This window comes from Engraulis encrasicolus, chromosome 9, assembly GCF_034702125.1.
Source record: "Engraulis encrasicolus isolate BLACKSEA-1 chromosome 9, IST_EnEncr_1.0, whole genome shotgun sequence".
NCBI classification, from domain to species: Eukaryota; Metazoa; Chordata; class Actinopteri; order Clupeiformes; family Engraulidae; genus Engraulis; species Engraulis encrasicolus.
In genome coordinates this window covers 28,754,059-28,776,558 of record NC_085865.1, presented here as the reverse complement: position 1 = coordinate 28,776,558, position 22,500 = coordinate 28,754,059, and the positions used below count along the sequence as shown (strand labels likewise).

The 22,500-nt window shown below is 46.2% G+C and overlaps 1 protein-coding gene across 1 annotated transcript in view; it reads left to right on the top strand.

Annotated features, from left to right (window-relative positions):
* drosha (drosha ribonuclease III) overlaps positions 1 to 22,500 on the top strand; it is a 167,964-nt gene that overhangs the window by 30,614 nt on the left and 114,850 nt on the right. Inside the window, exon 17 of the mRNA XM_063206870.1 lies at positions 17,837 to 17,975. Coding sequence (XP_063062940.1) covers positions 17,837 to 17,975 — 139 coding nt within the window. The remainder of the gene's footprint in view (positions 1 to 17,836; positions 17,976 to 22,500) is intronic.

Here is a 22,500-nt window from a genome sequence, read left to right as displayed (position 1 = left end):
GACAGAGAGAGAGAGAGAGAGAGAGAGAGAGAGACAGAGGACAGAAAGAGACTCACATCATCAAAAGATTGAAAGAACAGAAATATTGGGAAGGGGATGTTGAAAGAGAGAGAGAATGGGGGATGGACGATGAGAAGAGGATTCGCCATGAAAAAGACAGAAAGCTGTGAAGCGTTAAGGCTAGGGATGCACAATACCACTTTTTGTGAAAACCGATACGATTACGAGTACATTCATTTCTGTACTTGCAGATACCGAGTACAGATACCGATACTTTTACCCCCAACATAGAGTACATTGAAAATGCATAGCCTTGTTTTTTCCTCCCGTGATATTTGTTTTATTGTCCATTTCCACTTTTAGCCCTCAAGAGAATATGACAAGATGTTGCGTTGTCTCGTGTAATATCAGTATTGTTGCAAGTGCTTGACGAGTACGAGTATGAGTATAATGACGGGGCCGATACAGATACCAGTATCGGTATATCCCTAGGATTCGCCATCAAAAAGGCCGAAAGCAGTGAAGTGTTAAGGCGAAGGGAAGGTAGAGGAGGAGAGGGTGACTGTGTGGATGGTGGCGTGGTTGGTCACGTGTTCTTTGAGTTGGCACAAACGCCCCTTTCTCACATGGAGCGTGCGTGCGTCTTCTATTCTCTTCTCTTCTATTCTCTTCTCTTCTATTTTCTTCTCTCCTCTTCTATTCTCTTCTCTCCTCTTCTCTTCTCTTCCCTTCTCTCCTCTTCTATTCTCTTCTCTGCTCTTCTATTCTCTTCTCTCCTCTTCTATTCTCTTTTCTCCTCTTCTCTTCTATTCTCTTCTCTCCTCTTCTATTCTCTTCTCTCCTCTTATTTTCGTTCCTCTCCTCTTATTTTCTCTCCTCACCTCTCAGTTGTTCACTTTTGTACAGTAGCCAATTAAATGAGGCTGACTGACGTAATTGGAGGGTGTGTTTGAGTATGGGTGTGTGTTGTGTGTGTATGAGTGTGTGTTTGGATATGGGCGTATGTTTGTGTGTGTGTTTGTGTGTGTGTGTTTGGATGTGTGTGTGTGCGTGTGTGTGGGCAGTCAGTCATTGAGGAACCGAGGGGGGTAGAACAGGGCATATGGTTTTGGACAGTGGGGGTGTGACGGTCATGGACGGACCGCACATATCATCCATCTCCCCCTTTTTTCCTTTTTAAAGTTGTGCACCACACACACACACACACGCGCACACACACACACACACACCTGCCGCGGTCGTGGACGAGACCGCTCATCTTGCTGATTTTGCCGTTCTCATGATCAAGTATTGATATGCACACATGCACACACAAACATTTGCACTGACGCCGACATCGGCATTGAGTTTCCCAAATGCGCTGGATGAAAGCGCTACCCAAAGTGCTAAGAAGCTAACCTGCAACCAAGAGACTTTTTCACTCACTGTCTGGGTACAAAAATGGACAAAATACCTGAAATGAAAACGCTAGACAAACTATTTGAAATGCTTCTTTTTATTGTATTTAGAAAGTTACCGGTGCTTTTCTGGGTGCATAGAAAGAAAGTAATGAGAATGAGCATACCGTTTTTGTTTTGCTCCTGCATTGTGGATGGATCCGCGGGCACTGGCAAAGAGTGCCGTAGTGGAACAAAGACTGGTTTATTTGGTTCCGACCGGAAACCGTTCCGAGCAACTGGCCAAAGCGTCATAGGGGTTTGCGGATACAGTTGTGGCCAAATTGTTTTCTGTTTATATTTACTATGGCGCTAGGCAATGATATTTTTAAAATCTCACTCACGTAATTTGTTTGGTAAATAATGTTTATTGTCCCACTGATGCATCAGAGTCTGTGTTATGTTTATTTGTCTAGTGTATGTTAAATGTTTTCCCCTTTGTGTAGGAATGGTGCTGGCCACCTTCTTCATGTATGTTGTCTGAGTCCTATGTCTGTTAGTCTAGCCGTGAGTCTGACCTGGTGAGTGTCTTGAACTGCTGCATTGTGTTCTCTGTTATTGAAAGAGACTAAAGCCAAATTCTGGGACATTTGAACTGTAATTCATTTTTGGACATTTTTGATATTCTTGAACTTTATTATTTTTGAAGATTTATTTTTGTAAAAACTCACTTTCTGAAAACTACAAAAAGAACAAAAAAAAGGACTTTGTGATTTTAATGATTGAACATCTTTTGGCTTCTAGCCACCAAGCTTGAAAAATAAAAACTTTTGCTTGGAATTTTTGCTCCCTCTGTTCTCTTGGCCTGATCCACTTTACGTTTTTGGGTTCCGCTCGATCCATTCCTTTACAACTGGTGTCAGAGAGTGGGATCAAGGCCATAGAGGGTAGCATTTTTTTTCTTTTTTTTTTTTCTTTTTTCACTTTCCGTCATCCTGGATTGCTGTGTCTTCCGGGGTACATGAGATGGGTCCCAAGAAGCCTGGGGCCACCCAACCAAGCCGGCCCAACCAACCTGAAGGTGGAGCCGTGGGTGGAGACGACGACAGTGCAGATGCAGAACTGGCCGCGGTGGCCGAAGACCTGTCCATGCAAGAGCTTCGCGACATGTTTCGTTCATTGATGGCGAGGCAGGAGGCGCGTGAAGACAAGCTCGAGCAAGAAGCGGCACGACAGGAGGGCCGATGGAAATCCATGCAGCACCAGTTCAGCCTGCTGCAGAGGGAGGTCCACACCAGAACAACACCGGAACCAGACCCAGCGGTTAGTGTACCCGTAAGCGATGCCAGCGCCACGTCAGCGTCTGCATCGCCGTCTGCAGAACCACCTCGTCCATCTTCGGGAGCGCCATCCCGCTTAAGTGGCCAAGGCAGAACGGTCTTGGAAAGAGAGCCTAAGTTGCGGCGCCTTGGTGAGCATGACGACATTGAGCACTTTTTAGTTACCTTTGAGCGAGTAGCTGTGGCGTGTCAGTGGCCGACAACTGACTGGGCAGTTAGGCTAGCGCCCCTCCTGACGGGCAAGGCTAGGGCTGCGTACGTCGCTATGGACAGCACTGAAGCTCTTGAGTACAGCAAGCTGAAGGAGGCCATATTGGCGAAATTCAACATTAACAAGGAAACCTACCGAGTGAACTTCCGAACTGCAGAGGTGAAAGGAGAAGAAACGCCCAAGGAGCTGTATGTCCGACTGCGGGACCTCTACCGGCGGTGGCTCGAGCCGCAGAAGAGATCCAAGGAGGAGATCGGTGAACTGATCATCATGGAGCAGTTTCTGCGTTTACTGTCACCAGACCTCCAGGTATGGCTCAAGGAACGCGACCCGAAGACAGCAGAAGAGGCTTCTTCCCTGGCAGATGTCTTCGTGGCAGCCCGGCGAAAGAACGAGCCATGGACCTACGCCCAATGGAAGTCGAACAGAGACTCCGGCAGGCCCCGTCATCAGTCCGCACCACCAAAGAGCAGCGCACCGCCAAAGGCCGTCAACAGCACCAGCACGTCTGTGGGTGGTAAGAGTGGTCCCCATAAGTTTACCTCTTTTAAATCCAGCCCTGCACCTAGGCCCAGTAGCCCTAGAGTACCTGTTTGTTTTCATTGTGGGGAGGAAGGCCATATTAAACCCAATTGTCCCAATAATCCTGCAAACCAGTCTAACATATGTACAGTTCCTAGAGTTAGTGCCCCTTCAAAGTCAGTAATTCTTAGCTTTGAAACTGTAGTATTAAATGGGCGGGAGGTTGAGGCACTGGTCGACACGGGTAGCATGCAGTCCTTAGTCCGGGCAGATGTTATTCCAGCACACCTCCCAAATTATTCTGTGACCACAAATCTTAAATGTGTACACGGTGATGAGAAATCGTACCCTACTGCAAGTGTGCATGTGAAAGTGTCAGGACAGCCTTTCTTGCTGGATGTTGGGGTAGTGGATAACTTACCGTACCCCATGATTTTGGGTCAGGATTTCCCACTTTTGTGCCAGCTTGTGTCTGGCGGTAACGAGTGTAATGTGGCCGTTACCAGAGCTAGGGCTAAGAGTAAGGAGGAAGACGCTCCCCTTGCCGCCTTGCCGTTCCACAATGCAGACATTGAGGCTCGGCCTGGCAAAACCAGAAAATCAAAAAAACAGAGAAGACAAGAAAAAATTAAATTTGGAATTACTGATGAGCAGGAGGATCCTTGTCCTGATTTGACTGATGTACCTCTAGACATTCCGCAAGACATGGCGCTAATGCAGCAGCAAGATCCTGATATTGGTCCCTTGTACCAGAAGGCTCAGCGTAACGTTGAGGCCGGTGACTTGTCACTACAAGATTTTGTTATCAAAGATGATGTCTTGTACAAAAACGAAGGAGTTGAAGCCAGGATGGTGGTTCCCTTAAAGGCTCGAGACATAGTCCTCGAGTTGGGCCATTCCATACCTTGGGCAGGCCATTTGGGCAAACATAAGACTGTTGCACGGATCATTCGATATTTCTACTGGCCGAACATGGCAAAAGACATTGCAGAGTTTTGTGGGAACTGCCCAGAATGCCAAAAGTCTGCTGGCAGGACCCCTCCTAAGGTTCCTTTAGAACCGCTGCCTGTAGTGGGCACTCCATTTGAGCAGTTGGGCATGGATGTTGTAGGCCCCCTTGAGCGTAGCAAATCTGGTAATAGATTCATGCTTGTGATTACAGATTATGCTACCAGATATCCTGAGGTGTTTGCTCTCAAAGCTGTCAAGGCTAGGACTGTTGCTACGTGTCTGATCCAGTTGTTCTCGCGGGTGGGGTTCCCTAGAGCTATAATAACTGACCAGGGATCAAATTTCATGTCTAAACTCCTTAAGCAGGTGTATGGGCTGTTAGGTATCAAGGGGATGCGGACCACGCCTTATCATCCACAGACAGACGGTCTGACTGAGCGGTTCAATCAAACCCTCAAGCAGATGCTGCGCAAGTTTGTGGATGAGTCGGGCACTGATTGGGACAGCTGGCTCCCTTATGTCCTTTTTGCATATCGCGAGGTGCCACAGGCCTCAACTGGATTTTCGCCATTTGAGCTGCTTTATGGGCGTGATGTGCGAGGCCCCCTTGCGCTCTTGAAGCAGACCTGGAGGAAGGAGGAAGACCCACCGGCGCAGAACACTCTCACGTATGTGCTACAGATGCGTGAGCGACTGAAGAACATGGCCGAATTGGCGCAGCAGAACCTGGAGCAAGCCCAGCAGCGGCAGAAGTCCTACTACGACCGCAAGGCCCGGGCCCGCAGTTTCAAGGCCGGGGACAAAGTGCTGGTGATGCTGCCAAGTGACTCCAGTAAGCTGTTAGCCAAATGGCAAGGCCCTTTCGAGGTGACCCGGAAGCTCGGGTCAACGACCTATGAAGTCAGCGGACTCGGATCGAAGCGCTCCAGACGAGTGCTGCACATCAACCTCCTGAAGGAGTGGAAGGAACGTCCAGTTGCAAGTGTGGAGGCACTGATGATCCGTCGGGTGCAAGAAGAGGATGAGGTCGAGGAGCAGTACCTACCTTCACCAACAGAGGGCGCCCTTGACCTTGACCATCTCTCCCCTGACCAGCAGGCGGCTATCAAGCGCCTATGTGCCTCGCACCTCTTCAAGGAGCAGCCTGGACGCACTCAGCTCGTCAGCCATCACGTTGGCCTGTGTGAAGGAGCAGCCCCTCGCCGCATGAGCTACAGGATCCCAGAACGACTCCTGGACGGGCTGCGGAAGGAAACTGACCAGATGCTGGCCATGGGGATCATTGAGACATCAAACAGTGAGTGGTGTAGTCCAATTGTGTTAGTTCCGAAGAAAGATGGTAGTCTTCGGTTCTGTGTTGACTTCAGATATCTTAACTCTGTGTCAAAGTTTGATTCCTACCCCACTCCTAGAATTGATGATCTCATTGATTCCCTTGGTCCAGCGAAATGGGTGACAACACTGGACTTGTCAAAGGGATACTGGCAAGTCCCACTCAGCGACTCAACCAGAGAACTCACTGCATTCCGTACTCCCTGGGGCCTGTTCCAGTTCTCAGTCATGCCGTTTGGGCTCCATGGCGCCGCTGCGACTTTTCAAAGACTGATGAACCAGGTGCTGGAAGGTACGCAGGGGTATGCGGCCGCCTACCTTGACGACGTGATTGTGTACAGCGCGTCGTGGGCGGAGCATCTGCAGCACTTGAGCGAGGTCTTCAAGAGGATCGAGAATGCAGGCCTTACCATCAATCCAGCTAAGTGCACCATCGCTGAGAAGGAGGCCGAGTACCTGGGGTATGTAATCGGGGGTGGGGTCATCAGGCCACAGGTGCAGAAGCTGGAGGCCATCCAGCAGTGTCCCCTGCCCCAGACCAAGACCCAGGTACGGTCCTTCCTAGGCATGGCCGGCTGGTACAGAAGGTTTGTGCCAAACTTTGCAGACAGGGCAGCTGCCCTAACAGACTTGACCCGGAAAAGTTCCCCAGTGCAGGTCCGGTGGACCGAGCCTGCCAAGAAGGCTTTTGAGGACATTCAGAACGCCTTGTGCAATGAACCTGTTTTGTACTGCCCTGACTTTGAAAAGACATTTGTTTTGCAGACAGATGCCTCTGATACAGGTTTGGGGGCGGTGCTCCTGCAAGGTGAGCCGGACGAGAGGCATCCCGTGGCGTACATCAGTCGGAAGCTCTACCCGAGGGAGGCGCGATACTCAACCATCGAGAAGGAGTGCCTGGCGGTGAAATGGGCCCTCGACGCCTTCAGGTACTACCTCCTCGGCCGTGAGTTCCGGTTGGAGACCGACCATCGTCCCTTGCAGTGGATGGACCGAATGCGGGACTCCAACGCCAGAATCACCAGATGGTACCTGTCCATGCAGCCGTTCCGGTTCTCCGTCCACCACATCCCTGGGAGGGATAACGCCACCGCTGATTTCCTCTCCCGCCTGCCGGCGTGAGACAAGAGGTGGGGGGGTGTGTGACGGTCATGGACGGACCGCACATATCATCCATCTCCCCCTTTTTGCCTTTTCAAGGTTGTGCACCACACACACACACACACACACACACCTGCCGCGGTCGTGGACGAGACCGCTCATCTTGCTGATTTTGCCGTTCTCATGATCAAGTATTGATATGCACACATGCACACACAAACATTTGCACTGACGCCGACATCGGCATTGAGTTTCCCAAATGCGCTGGATGAAAGCGCTACCCAAAGTGCTAAGAAGCTAACCTGCAACCAAGAGACTTTTTCACTCATTGTCTGGGTACAAAAATGGACAAAATACCTGAAATGAAAACGCTAGACAAACTATTTGAAATGCTTCTTTTTATTGTATTTAGAAAGTTACCGGTGCTTTTCTGGGTGCATAGAAAGAAAGTAATGAGAATGAGCATACCGTTTTTGTTTTGCTCCTGCATTGTGGATGGATCCGCGGGCACTGGCAAAGAGTGCCGTAGTGGAACAAAGACTGGTTTATTTGGTTCCGACCGGAAACCGTTCCGAGCAACTGGCCAAAGCGTCATAGGGGTTTGCGGATACAGTTGTGGCCAAATTGTTTTCTGTTTATATTTACTATGGCGCTAGGCAATGATATTTTTAAAATCTCACTCACGTAATTTGTTTGGTAAATAATGTTTATTGTCCCACTGATGCATCAGAGTCTGTGTTATGTTTATTTGTCTAGTGTATGTTAAATGTTTTCCCCTTTGTGTAGGAATGGTGCTGGCCACCTTCTTCATGTATGTTGTCTGAGTCCTATGTCTGTTAGTCTAGCCGTGAGTCTGACCTGGTGAGTGTCTTGAACTGCTGCATTGTGTTCTCTGTTATTGAAAGAGACTAAAGCCAAATTCTGGGACATTTGAACTGTAATTCATTTTTGGACATTTTTGATATTCTTGAACTTTATTATTTTTGAAGATTTATTTTTGTAAAAACTCACTTTCTGAAAACTACAAAAAGAACAAAAAAAAGGACTTTGTGATTTTAATGATTGAACATCTTTTGGCTTCTAGCCACCAAACTTGAAAAATAAAAACTTTTGCTTGGAATTTTTGCTCCCTCTGTTCTCTTGGCCTGATCCACTTTACATTTTTGGGTTCCGCTCGATCCATTCCTTTACAGGGGGGTCACTTTTACAGGGACACAGTGCTGAATGAACAAGACACACACACACACACACACACACACACACACACACACACACACACACACACACACACACACACACACACACACACACACACACACACACACACACACACACTGACAGACGGCAGGGAAGACCTCCTGCGGTCTTTAAATAATTCAGCCATGAGATATTCAAGTGCTTCGTTTCCAAAATATTCCTCCTTCTGTTATGGGTGTAGTTGAATACAGCAGCATGTGCTCAGTACCATTTGGGTAACTACTAACAAACACTATAGCACTGTCATATCCTTTGAGATCCTAAAATAGGACGCTGTGCTTGTTTGTACAGTATTTGCGCACATGTTTGGTGTGTTTGTGTGATTGTGTTCATGCATTTAAATGTACACTCGTGTGATAACATATGTCTGTGTCTAGTTAGTTTATGTGTGATTGGTTGTTCTGTGTTAAATGTGGCTGGATTTGTGGTAGTGTTTTTCTGTGTTGTGTGTGTGATTGTGGTGTGTTTTGTGGTTTGCTTTAGCCTGATAAACCAGCCTAAATGTGAGATTGGAAGTGTAATTTAGTCTGGCCCTGATGAATAGTACATCCGAAGATTGTTGATGAGAACAACCCGTTGTCTTTCACACCGTGCCCGTGCCTATAGGCCAACGCTCTGACCAATCAGCGCCATCTTTCTCGTTGATGTGCTTTCCCAGGGTTGCGTGCTTCGTCGTCACTCCCTCAACATTACTGGGCTAGGTTTGTGTGCGTGTGCGCGTGTGCGCGTGTGCGCATGTGCGTGTGCGCGTGCGCGTGCGCGTGTGCGTGTGTGCGTGTGCGTGTGTGCATCTGCACATAGGCATGTGCGTATATGTCTTGGTGTGTGTGTGTGTGTGTGTGTGTGTGTGTGTGTGTGTGTGTGTGTATGTGTGTATGTTTGCACATGTGGCATGTGTGAATATGACTCACCCAGTGACCCACCGTTCCCTTCTCTGAGCAGAAATAAGTGATGCTATAAATACACCAAGACTAAATAAGGGAGTTATTTGGGATTAGTGTGTGTGTGTGTGCTTGAGTGAGAGTCAAGTTATAATCTGTCTGCGGCCCAGTGTGGGGACTCTGACCCAAAGAATCCCCTGGACGTGTGCTTTCGTGTGTTCGTGTGTGCGTGTGCGCGTGCAATCGCATACTTGTGTGGGGCATGACCAATGGTGTGTATATGAAGCTGTATGTGTTGTGTGAGAGAGATTTTGAGTGAGGGCGTTAGTCAGTTTGTGGTTGTATTCACATAGGCCCTCTGTGTCTGCGGGAGTTCTGAGTCTTTTTTGCCTTAATTGGCAAGCAAGACTAAATGTGAGATTAAATGTTAATATTTAGTCAGGCCTCGATCAATGAGACATTGGAAGATAGTTGATGGGAACAACCCGTTGTTTTTCAAAATGTGTCTGTGCCTATTGGCCAACGCTTTTGTTGTCACTCCCTCAAAACCCTGTCCGTTTTGCATCTAGAGATTCAAAACAAATCTCCTGCGCTGTGATTGGTCGGCCAGTTTCAGGGCATGGGGCATTGTCCGAGGCTAGACCCACTCGCAGGCAAACATATTTTTGGCCGCTGGCGGGTGAGGCTAATTTACTAGGCGAAGGAAAGTGACGATTATGAAAAGATGGTAGTTGGGGCAGGTTGATGGGGATAGCATAGGGTTGGATTGACACAGGGCAGACTTGAACCCGAGTCCCATCAGGAAAGTAGTCCGCTTGTGGTACAGGGCATTGAGGCGACGCGACACTGCACCCCCATGTGATCTCATTTTAAACTCATCGACTCCGGTGATGAGTTGAACGTCACCCAAACAAATCTAGCTCTCCATTAGAGACAAAGCTGACCAAATCCCACAGCTCAACACGCTCCTAAATCCCAAATCACTTTCTGCACACACACACACACACACACACACACACACACACACACACACACACACACACACACACACACACACACACACACACACACACACACACACACACACACACACACACACACACACACACACACAGATAGACTCCTGCACCCACTCTTGTACACAGACATAAGCACACACCCACACATCAAGACACACAGTGATTTGCTGTGATAATCTTTGTGTGTGTGTGTGTGCGCACTCACGTGCGTTTGTGTGTGCGTGTGTGTTTGTGTGTGCCGGTGGCTCTTCAGAAATGCATTCAGAAAGGGATTTAGATGGATGCCTGTGAGTTTTTGGGCTTATTTTTGCCAGCTGTATCACTCCCACTCAAGTCTACTCTGGAGTGTTCACTACCCCGCTCCATCTCTCTTGGTCGATATCGCTGGCCTGCCTGCTTGTTTTTGCGTATCCTTTACTCACCTAGACTCAAAACTTCCAGCTGCCAGAGTTAAAGGTTTATTTTTTACTTTATTTTATTTTGTTAAGATATTTTTGGGCTTTCACGTCTTCATTTGGACAGGGCAGTGAGAGAGTGAGATGGGAAATCAAGTTGAGGAGAGCGAATGAAAAGGGAAGGTTTAGGGAATGACCTGGAGTCATAATCGCACCCAGGTCCCCAGTGTAATGTAGGGCCCTATGATCTCTGCGATGCAGCATCAGGAGAGCCCAGCCGCAAAGTCTCTGGTAGTAGCAGTGGCCTCCCTCTCTCGTCAGATGACCTACGTATACAGTAATATACAGAGGTTGGACAATGAAACTGAAACGCCTCTCATTTTAGTGTGGAAAGTTTCGTGGATACATTGGACCACCCTGGTGGCCAGTCTTCATTAATTACACATTGCACCAGTAAGAGCAGAGTGTCAAAATATTGCTCGGCAGATTTTTTTGGTGAACAAGAGTGGTGGAAAATGCCCGGAGCACAACAGTGAGGTCACTTCAAAAATCAAAATGCCACACGATCATCGTTGTTTTGCCTTCTCCTTGTCAGCATCAGTTCCAGTATTTTTGACTTTAGGAAACATGTGCAGAGAGATGCCTTCAGTGAAGGTTCACAACATTATGGATGACATGTCAGAGTTCAAAAAAGGAGAAATTCTTGGTCTGCATACCACCAAGAAGGATGAACCACATCCAACAGGGTTAGCCCCATAATGCACGCCGTACCTCCAGTGTCACGCTGTAATAGTCGTTGGAAATTTAACTACCATAGTACTACACTACTATGACATAAAACAAGGCCTTTAGTAATATATTACAACTTGGTCATCAAAATTCTGGTGTAGCTAATTACCTCCGCCAGGAGGTTATGTGATCGCCCGAATTTGTGTGTCTGTTCGTCACGCTGCTATTACATGACCTGCCAGTGTGTGTTCGTCACGCTGCTATTACATGGCCTGCCACAGTGTGTGTTCGTCACGCTGCTATTACATGGCCTGCCACAGGGTGCGCAAGGACCACTGAGGAGCCCTGAGCAGCACCACTGGTGTACCTTCACGCAGCCACCTTCACGCAGCCACACCGGGGCAGAGCATTGAAGTGAAATGCATTACCGCAGTCAAAATCGCTATCAAAAAGCAGCCTTAGCTACAGCCTCGCATATCGTTTAAGTTCACAATGCTGTCACAAAACATTCATATAAAATGAAGCTCAAAGAAAGGCGCGCGCGAATTGCGTTAGTCCACGGTGATTTGCTGCCTCCCCAATCCCCGCGCACTGAAGCCATCAGCACTAGGCTACAAACATTCCATAGACTATACTTCTTCGTAACGAATGAACGCTGGAGATGCGGTAAACAGTGATTTTCAATACGAAATAGAGAGCAGGCCCGGGTGCCGATCAACTGCCCACAGCGCCAAGATCAGCTCGCAATAACCCTCATGAACGGATTCCCATAGGCTATTCACAGGTAGGAGGAACTTCTCCAACAAGTGTAGTGTCGCGGTAGGCAATGATTCCGCTAGCTGCGACCAGTCGAGTCGACATGTCTCTCGCTAAGCAATTGCGTTTGTACCCCACGATATTGAAACAGCTAGAAATGATCGAAGTGGATTTACATCTCAAAAGTGTGTTTAGCCTTACGAAATAGCCAACAATAACTGACACTCCACAACCATCCATGCACTGCCACTGGATAAGGGGATTCTTGCACATTTCATTCTGATTCAATAATTAAGTGAACGGCTCAAAGTAGTATGGGCCGCTGCACTACTGTAGAATATGTAGGCCTACTACGGGTGTTGGCCAATGAAAATTGTGCTTTTTAATTTTAATTTTGTTTTAGATGGTAGCCTAATGAAAGGCATGCTGCCAATCATCAACAATGTGACTAATATGTAGCAATGAGATTCAAGGCTTAAGTGCATTTGCAAATCACAGAAGGCATAGCATGAACAATCACTTTGCCAATAAAACAATCAAAGGTGAACTAAACAGACCACAGCTAGAGGACATGGAAATGATAAAAGAGACAGATAGAACTATAATTTGGTTACGACTTGACGATTCAATCACCTGGACACAAGTGCTATGTAGCCTATAGGCCTAAATGCATGAAACCACATCATGACTCTACACCTATGTCCAAAACGAACTGAACTTCCTTGGCGGAGGTCTGCGTTCTCTGAATGCATTTCTAGTTCATAAAGCCATATCTTAATAGGTTAAAGAATATATGAAACGAATATTCATCTATTATTCACATTAACTATTTTGCCTATGAAACGGCCCTTGAAACGGCTACTTAAAACTGTGCCTTTGGTGCGACAATATTTACAGGGCCATGACGTCATGAGGTTGACATCCTCTTTTTGCTAGTATGGCTGACTGCGGAAATATCATACATTTGAAGGACCCATATCTCATGAAGGAACCACCATTCTGATACAAACATCAACATGTCGAAAGAACACACCTCTAACATTATATGATAAAACTCACATTGAATATTAAGCCTCACAAATCAGCCTGGTAGACTTTTCTGTGATGATGCACCACCATGCCATATGGGTTGGAAAGATAAGCCATTTTCGGCACAGTCGACGGGCACTAAACAGTACCGCGCTCCTACTAGGCTACACGTAGGCTACACGCTGATTATTATTATTAGGATATTATCTATCATATGACACAATAGTGTAGGCTGTGCTGTAAACTGGAAAATATGGGAGCATGTTATAGGTGCCAGCTGCCGGTTTCGCAGATTATGGATGTGACATTCCGCACTGTCTTTGACAGGTTGAAACCGAAGTGGCACTTTGAAATCCAGCTACAAATTGTGTAGTGTGTTAATAGCCTAGCATGGTTAAAATGCAATCTTATTAAACAATGGCGTTATCTCACTTATTATGCCGACAACTTACCAATCAACCAGTGCGGCATCTAACTTTATTTATTTATTTATTTCAACGTGACAAGGTGGACGATTCTTTGCCTGACAAAATTCACAGGAGAGGTCGCGTGTCAAAGGTGTTAAATGGCTAATGGATGGTATTTTGCTATAATTAAAATATGCATCACCACAAAAACATCAACATGTCGAAAGAACACACCTCTCACATTACGTACGTGAAAAAACTCACGTTGATTTTAAGCAACACACATCTGCTCTCTGTGATTGTGCACCTCCCGTTGCCTATGCCAGCCACCGTAATGAAATAGAAGTTACCGTTTACAGCACAGGTGCAGGATCGGCAGGCACAAAACAGCCATCGCTCGTAGGCTACTGCACGCTGATAATTATTACAGTAAGATTATAATTAATCAAATGACACAACAGTGTATGCTTGTGGTGAACTGGAAAATGCTGAAACATGCCTGTTTCGCAGATTATGGAATGCGGCTGCTGCGCTGTCTTTGACACTTTGAAACCTAGCGAAATGGCACTTTCAGCTACTTTAAAAACGTATGATGAGTTAGCCTAATGGCATGGTTTTAATGTAATCTTAATAAACAATGGATACCCATCATTATGCGACAATTTGGACGTCGGTAGGCATATTTTGACACACATGTTCAAGCTCATACAGGGGCGATTGTTGCATAATACAATCTGCAAGACCAACGGCCATGTATAGAGTCATAACACAGACGTTCGTGCTCGGATGGAGGGGCGATTTCGTTGCATATAAAGCAATAACTCCACAACCGACGGCCATGGAGTCGTAACGAAACACAGCCTTGACCCGCAGCACATTGTCCCAGGACCCTTGTTAGTACTAGGGTGCTACAATGCAATGGCAGAGAGAAGTAGCATCTAAAGAGCATGCTGCTATCCTGCTAATGTGGCTGTCAGCCAGACTCACCCGTCGTCGCACTAGAGTAGTAGTAGAGCTAGCTAGAGATATCTGTCGGCACACCTGCTATCCATAGTTGGGTCTGCTTGTGGTAATAGTCTAGGAGTCTATTTCCAACCATGTCCACAGTCTCCAGATTTTTTTGGTGAACAAGAGTGGTGGAAAATGCCCGGAGCACAAAAGTGAGGTCACTTCAAAAATCAAAATGCCACACGATCATCGTTGTTTTGCCTTCTCCTTGTCAGCATCAGTTCCAGTATTTTTGACTTTAGGAAACATGTGCAGAGAGATGCCTTCAGTGAAGGTAGTACTTGTTGCAACCTGCACCATTTGGACCGCCACGAACACAATATTTTCCACCGTACTTTGATCAAAGTTCTTCCTACCTAAACCGTCTCTGCTTTGATTTACTAGCCATAGACGCTGCCATTGACTACTATAACTTTGTGGGTTCGGAGTTGGACTGTGTCAACCTTATGACGTCACCCATAAGACAATAAATTCGCACTACTGGACAAAATATTGCTCATTTTGAGCATGTTTTAATATGACTTCCTTTATAAATTATTATACACACAATATCTGGTTTTAATCACAAGCTTGGAACTTTTGTAATATGCAACACAAACTGTAAAATTCCAACAATTAAAATTCGTTTCATATCTTCTTTAAGTAACAGACGAAGATATAGCCATTACAATTTTGGTGACAGTAAGGTCATAACAAAGACTCTGAGCTAAGGGGTTAACTGTGGATACAAGAAGATGCTATCTGAAAGGGATGTGAAACGTGTCATTAATGTTCCCTTGACATGGGTCATGTCATTCTTATGCCAGTTACATAACACCCTAACATGGAACACGTGTGTTGTTACAAAGACAACATATGCATTTGCTATACGACTGTGTGAATCTTTTATGCGACAAAACGCTTCCAATCAAATCTTGATTCTCTGGTAGCGATGTGATTAAAGAATGGTTAATGAAAAATGGTTGGTGCGATTCAATAAAGGTTTAGTTCAGAGGTCACAGACTGATTACCGATTCAAAACAATTTTCTTTACACTACCAAATTGTATACGTGTGCTTTAATCTATCTGAGTTCTGTAGCTTCTTCAAAAATGGCACACTGACAGTCAGGAAGGGACAAGCTGCAACACACGCACGCACGCACTCACACACACTCACACACGCTCACACACACTCACACACACACACACACTCACACACGCTCACACACACTCACACACACACACACACACAATGTGTCCCAGCCTGATGTACACACACTCGGCAGGTGTCAATTGGCGAGGCAACAGCTTCAACACACACACACACACACACACGCACACGCACACGCACCACAATCTATCCTTGCTTGACACACTCCACACATAGCACACACTCAGCAGGTGTCTGAGGGGAACGACTATGCTGCTTCTACGCAGCGTTGGTACAAAACTCGACGTGTAGCGAAAATTTGTCTGTGCACTTATGAGCCGCGGCCTGCTCGAAGTGTTTCATAAATACACATTAAAAATCGAAATGGTAAGAACCACAAGGGCCACTGCCTTACATGTATATCTCATTGGAGCTTGAAATTGATTTAAGTTGTGTGTGTGTCCGTGTGCGCATGTGTGCCGCTCTCTCTCGTGTGTGTGTGTGTGTGTGTGTGTGTGTGTGTGTGTGTGTGTGTGTGTGTGTGTGTGTGTGTGTGTGTGTGTGTGTGTGTGTGTGTGTGTGTGTGTGTGTGTGTGTGTGTGTGTGTGTGTGTGTGTGTGTGTGTGTTTCTGCGTACGTGAAGTGCGACTTGGCACTTCGCAGCAGCTGAGTTTACCACTGAGAACACATTCGCTTGATGCAAGATTGATACATGTTGGCTTTGCTCTCTTTCTCCCTCTTCATCCCTCTCTGTTCTTTCCTTCCCTCTCTTCATCCTCACTTACAACTCTCTGGTCTTCACCGTCCTCCTGTGATTTCCTTTTCTCCTATGCAACGGTCATCTCTCTCTCTCTCTCTCTTTCCCTCTCCCTCTCTCCCTAGCTCTCTCTCTCCTTCTGCCGCTCTCTCTCTTTCTCCCTCTCCCTTCTATTGCTCTCTCTCTTTCTCTCTCTCTCTCTCCATAGCTCTCTTGCTCTCTCTCTCCTTCTGCCGCTCTCTCTCTTTCTCCCTCTCCCTTCTCTTGCGCTCTCTCTCTCTCTCTCTCTCTCGTTCTCTTTCTCTCTCTCTCTCTCTCTCTCTCTCTCTCTCTCTCTCTCTCTCTCTTTTTCTCTCCCCCACTCCTCTCTCTCTCTCCTCCCCCTTTCTCTCCCTTTCTTCATCCCTGCTTTCCTCTTACTGATCTTCACCGGCCTCTTGTGATTCTCCCTGCCTCTATACCTCGTCCTCCTCTGTCTCTTTCCTCTCTTTGCTCACTCTCTTCCCTCTCTCTGATTTTCTCTGTCTTCCTGTGATTCTCTTCCTCTATTTATCCCTCTCTCCCTCTCTCTTCCATCCCTCCCTTCCTCCCTCTACCTCTCCTCCCCTGCTCCTTACTTCCCTCCCTCAGGTTCTCACTGTGCATTTTGAAATTTGCATGTCTCCTCTTGTCTCTGAAACTGTCTCTTTCAATATGGCTCTTCATCCCAATCTCTCCATCCCCCTTGGTGGACCTCTCTCTCTCTCTCTCTCTCTCTCTCTCTCTCTCTCTCTCTCTCTCTCTCTCTCTCTCTCTCTGTCTATCTCTCTCTCTCTCTCTCTCTCTCTCTCTCTCTCTCTCTCTCTCTCTCTCTCTCTCTCCCCCCTGTACCCTGTCAACATGACGTGTGCCTGCACCATTTTGGACAGGGCTCTGGCTCCCTGCCACTGCTACCCCTCAAAGCCGTGGGTGTGTGTGTCGGTGTGTCAGTGTCTGTGTGTGTTTGTGTGCATACAGTGTAACATTTTCTTTTTTCGTGTCCTTGTGTAATCTTGCATATGTTCATCTCAGTTAGTATGTTCTGCTGTTTGTCCATGTGTGTACATTTTTGTAGGTTCATAAAAGTTTGTGTTCCACTTGCTTGCTTACCTATTTGCGTGTGCGCGTGTGCGTGTGTGTGTGTGTGTGTGTGTGTGTGTGTGTGTGTGTGTGTGTGTGTGTGTGTGTGTGTGTGTGTGTGTGTGTGTGTGTGTGTGTGTGTGTGTGTGTGTGTGTGTGTGTGTGTGTGTGCTTTCACACGTTTATTCATGCTTGTATGGACACATCTTTGCCATCATGGATCACTGATAATCATGCTTCTCTCTCTTTCTCTGTCTCTCTCTTTCTCTCTCTTTCTCTTTCTCTCTCTCTCTCTCTCTCTCTCTCTCTCTCTCTCTCTCTCTCTCTCTCTCTCCATCTTTCTCTTTCGATCTTTTTTCCACCTCTCCTTTTCACTCCATCACTGTTGTCCTCTGTTTACCCATGTATATTGATCTCTTGTTCTCTATGTCTACCTCTGTCTGTCTCTATCTCTGTATCTCGCTCCCTCTCCTCTCGCTCCCTCTCTCTCTCTCTCCTCCACCTCTTTTCTCTCTCTATCCATCTCTCCCTCCTCAGTTGGCCATGACGCACCCCAGCCACCACCTGAACTTTGGCATGAACCCAGACCACGCCCGCAACTCGCTCTCCAACTGTGGCATCCGCCAGCCCAAGTACGGCGACCGCAAGGTGCACCATATGTACATGAGGAAAAAAGGTACGGCCCTATACAACTTCTGGTTATACCTATAAGAAGGCTCCCCCATTGGGACAAAAACCTTACTGGTACACCTTGCTAGTACCAGGTTGGACCACCTTTTGCCTTCAGAACAACCTTAATTGCCTGCAGTAATACTTAGGTAGGCTGTGGCGTTGCAACTAAGAGCATTGGTAGTAAGGGACCGAAAGGGTGAAGAAAAATATCCCCAACACGACTACTGTATAGCTTCAGCCTTTGATACAAGGCAGGGTTTACCTATGTTTTTATGGCCAAATTCAGACCCTACCACACATGTGTCGTAGAGGAAATCAAGACTCATCAGGCCAGGGGTGATAGCAGTCCGGCGCCGCGCCGGAAATCCGGCGTTGCGTGGCTGTAGAAAAAAATAAAATAATAATTTCCCCAATATTAATAGAATAATAAACTATCGCGTAGGCCTAGGCCTTCATTAATGTATGGTGAAAATAAATGAGCGCGCAACAGCCTGTTGTAAGAGACGCGAAAGGAACCCAAATGAGCAGCAGCCCATAATTGTATCATCCCGACATCTTACTGAAAAATGTATCAATTTGTTACGTCTTGCTCTTGAGTCACTCACCACAGCACTGGCGGCAGTCTTCTAGTTCTAGTGAAAGGAGAAGTAGATTGGCTGTCAGTATGCACAGTAAAGAGAGTTCTATGCCCCTACTGGTTACCCTTCTCAGATATTTTCACTGTCGACGGAGGCAAATCCAAAAATGGCATCTCGATATACTGAAGAAACGGAAGAAAGTACTATAGGCCAAGTCTAGACCATTTGGATTCCGATAAAAATTAGCAACTATTGTTAGCACAAATCCACATGGCTTGCTAGTTGTGATGGGTGTGTTGAACCGTGTGGATGTCAGTGGAATACTAGTGAAATTCTGTGATCAAGAAAACGTTTGAAGGTAAGGCCATTTAGTTATTAATTTGCCCACTGTGGCATGTTGGCTTGGGCCCATAGGCGCCGACTTCGGGGGTGCTCCGGGGCCCGGGCACCCACGAGAATCTGTGGGCACCCACGGAAAATATGGGCACCCCATGCGCACCCATGGCCAAATTTGTGTGCTACAATAATATGATCAGCGAGAGAAGTTCTAAATCATATACGCGTACTGTAGCAATTGGGCGTGACTCAAATGAATTTGGAAGATCGTCAGACTTATATACCCATCCTGTTTGAAATACATCACGGTGGGCAGTGAAGTCTAATCCTTTCCATAATACAGGGGCAGCAGAATCTCTACAAGCAAACATTATAATTATAGTATTGTGTTTTAAGTGAAATCCTGACGTTCATTTTAGGCATATTTAGTTAATGTCTGTCAGAGAATGTTTCAAATAGATTGATTTGTGAAGATGCTAAACTGTTTAAAGCATGATGGGTAGACGGGTCGAGAGAATTCGAGACCTCTTCCGGCTGCCTGGGTTGGTTCCAGAACAATGATCCATCCATTCTGGCAGATTAAACATATTGCTTTATTTTCTGTTGCTTTTAATTGTTTGTCGATATAAAAATGTTAACAGTCAGGGGATAAACATGTCATCTTGTATGCCTAATGTAAGCTATTTCACGCCGATCGTTTTTTGTCCTCTGCGGTTGCTCTTGTACACAATCAGTAACCATAGAAACATGTTTGGATTGACCTTATGGCATACAGGGCTTTTGCCCAATGGACTGTTGATGAGTCGTGCTGCTAAAGCAGACCTCTTCGAGATAGCAGATATTGATAAAGCTTGTTGTCTGTTAGGGTAAAAAAAAACCCCTCATAGATAACTAAAATTCCGTTGAAGGCTTCATTGTTACTCTAAATATCTGTTAATGTCTTGACTAAAAATGCCCGGTTGGAGTTTTCAGAACAGTGCAGTGCCTATGCAGACGGTTCCGAAGTTGAAGTAGTTCTATCACAGAGTCAGACTACGCGTGAAGCTGTATAATTATGTTGCTCATTATTTCACAAGTTATGGAAGTTATCGAAGGATCTAAGCCTACTTTTCACTACAAGCTAGGACTTCTTACATACAAAGGATAGCAGTTGGAAAGTTTAGCCCACTACAAAATGGTAAGTCACTGTCATCCTGCTAATCCCATGTGTAGCACCGCCGTGTGCTGTTTATTTGATATTTCTCTATGCTCTATGGGTCTTTAGTGATGGTATGACCAAGTTGAGCCTTTGCATATCCATGCTTGTTGTGCGCTGTTGGATGGTTTTGCCTTTGTAGGCTATATGCGGCTGTGGCTGCTAACATTGTTGGGTTTAGTTGTGACTGAGTTTGTGACCTGGTTTGAACATAGCTCGCATGAAGTGCGTGGTATGAACGCTGTGTTGCAAGTGACTGAACGCCAGTCTGAATTCACTGTGGGCGCTCGCGTTGCTGCTGCTGTTATTGTTTTCAATTGAGTTCCTCTTTGGACGTCTGTATTGGCTACTGCACAATGCTGCTATGCTTCATAAAAATGTATTTGAAGACATACAACTTTCACATGCATGGTTTCATTTTAGTAGCTGACTGCATAGTCCGTGACTGCAGATTTAGCTTTAGTGGCATGCTCAAGGAAAATCTTGATCTTCTAGCTTGACAGCTGTGTGTAGCCTATATTTATTTTAAACACGGTCACCTTTAGTCATAATGCCGTCTAGAAAAAGGCACCGGCAAACGTGATCTGGGCTTTGCGTTCAATTTATAGGCCCTTCACCATGTAAAGCAATTCCATTTTCAATCTCAATTCAAATATAGGCCTAGGCGATTTTATTGTAAAATAGCCTATTGATTTGACAACCACAACGAAAATAAATAAGCTTCGAATACATTTATTATGTAGCCTACTCATTCAAATAAAGTCACCAACTCATGAACCGGTTATGTTGTTGGAAAGCAAGGCATGGCAAACAAACGGGACTTTCTGTGGGTCGCGACCCCCAGTTGGGAACCGTGAGCACCCACGGGACAAAACAAAAGTCGGCGCCTATGCTTGGGCCCGAATGATTTTGCCTTGCGCAGGTTACTCCAAAAACCTGCATAAATGGCTTATTGATGCGCATAAACGGGCTCAGTGAGAGTATATGTTTGAAATAGGTTCGTCTATTTTCCTCATTTATGTGCGCTAAATGACTGCGCAATGTTGACAAACTTTGATGGAGATAGACGTTCTTTCAAAAAAGTCTGTATGCTCAAAACGGTAGGCTATGCTATGCCCGTCATGATACTTTTTTTCTAGGTGTAGTGCGTAAATGTGGTCTGCATTGGAATAGCGGCTACCATTGCGACATGTCCAAATGACAATGGAATGCTTGGATCTATAATGTTTGGCAAGCCTAGTTAGCCTACACCCCTTGTAGGCTAGTGTGAGCTGAGTTCGTGGTCTACTGTTGATTGAGGGATGGTGTTTTGCGTCATTCCTGACAAACCACGTGTCAAACTGATTTCAGGGAGATGTTTATATTAGTTATGCTGACTAAACCAACGCGCTCTGTGAAAACCCCCAAACAGCCTCGCACAGGTTCACACAGCCTTTTTCTCTCGCGCGCTCCCTGTCGTAGCCCTTCTGCGTAATCGAATCCAGTTATTCCACGCACGATGCACAGGTTGTATTGTCTGCACGCTCTGGGCTACTTAATCCCTACTCTCGGGCAGGGTGCAATTATCAATATCAGACTCTCATGAACTTCAAATACTTGGCTTGCGTTCATGTGGCCACCACGGTGTCACCTACACATGCAGTGAATGTTCATCTTATCTTCACGCCCTGTGCTATTTTCATGTAGCTTAATTCGGTCCTGACTTTGTTTTTGTTGCTTTCTGTTATCTTTTCAACTCGTACATTGTAATGGGCGTGTGTACACGCGAGTGATTTTCATGTATTTTAATTGACTACAACCCAATGCGAAAGTCGCGCAGTAGTCACACAGGCTATATATACTGTCCTGTCCGTAATAACCACTGGTTCTGTCATCCGTGGAGTCGAAATATGCGATGTGAACGTGGGCCTGCATGTAGCCAATCATGCGCTTGTGCCCTAAATATCATGTACCGGTAATTAAAGGGCGTTTCCCTACAACGGAAAGGCAGGGGTTATAGCACAGCCCTTAAACAATCTGTGGTTATAGGCAGGGGTGCACATAACTGGTACGCAGGTGCGCATGCGCACCAAAAATTAGCAATGCGTACTGCCACCTTGGTCACTACAGCGCACTTGCGTACTGACTATCCCTCCTGAAAGATAAGAGAAAGAGAAAGAGACTGTTGATGTTGGTGAATGGTCAAACATGTCCAAAAAGAAACAGACAACAGTAGCCTAATCAGTTTATTTGGAGTTTCGCCAACAACAAAGAAAATTGAGTGAGATTGAAAAAAAAAACTTTCCGACAAGTTGCTCCAAGTGCCGTGGCTTGAGGCTAATGATGAGCGGACAGAAATATAGTGCCAGTCACTTCAAATGCGGAATCGTTCCGTATGTGGCAGTGGAATCATGCGTTCCGTGTCGAACAGGTAGGGACGC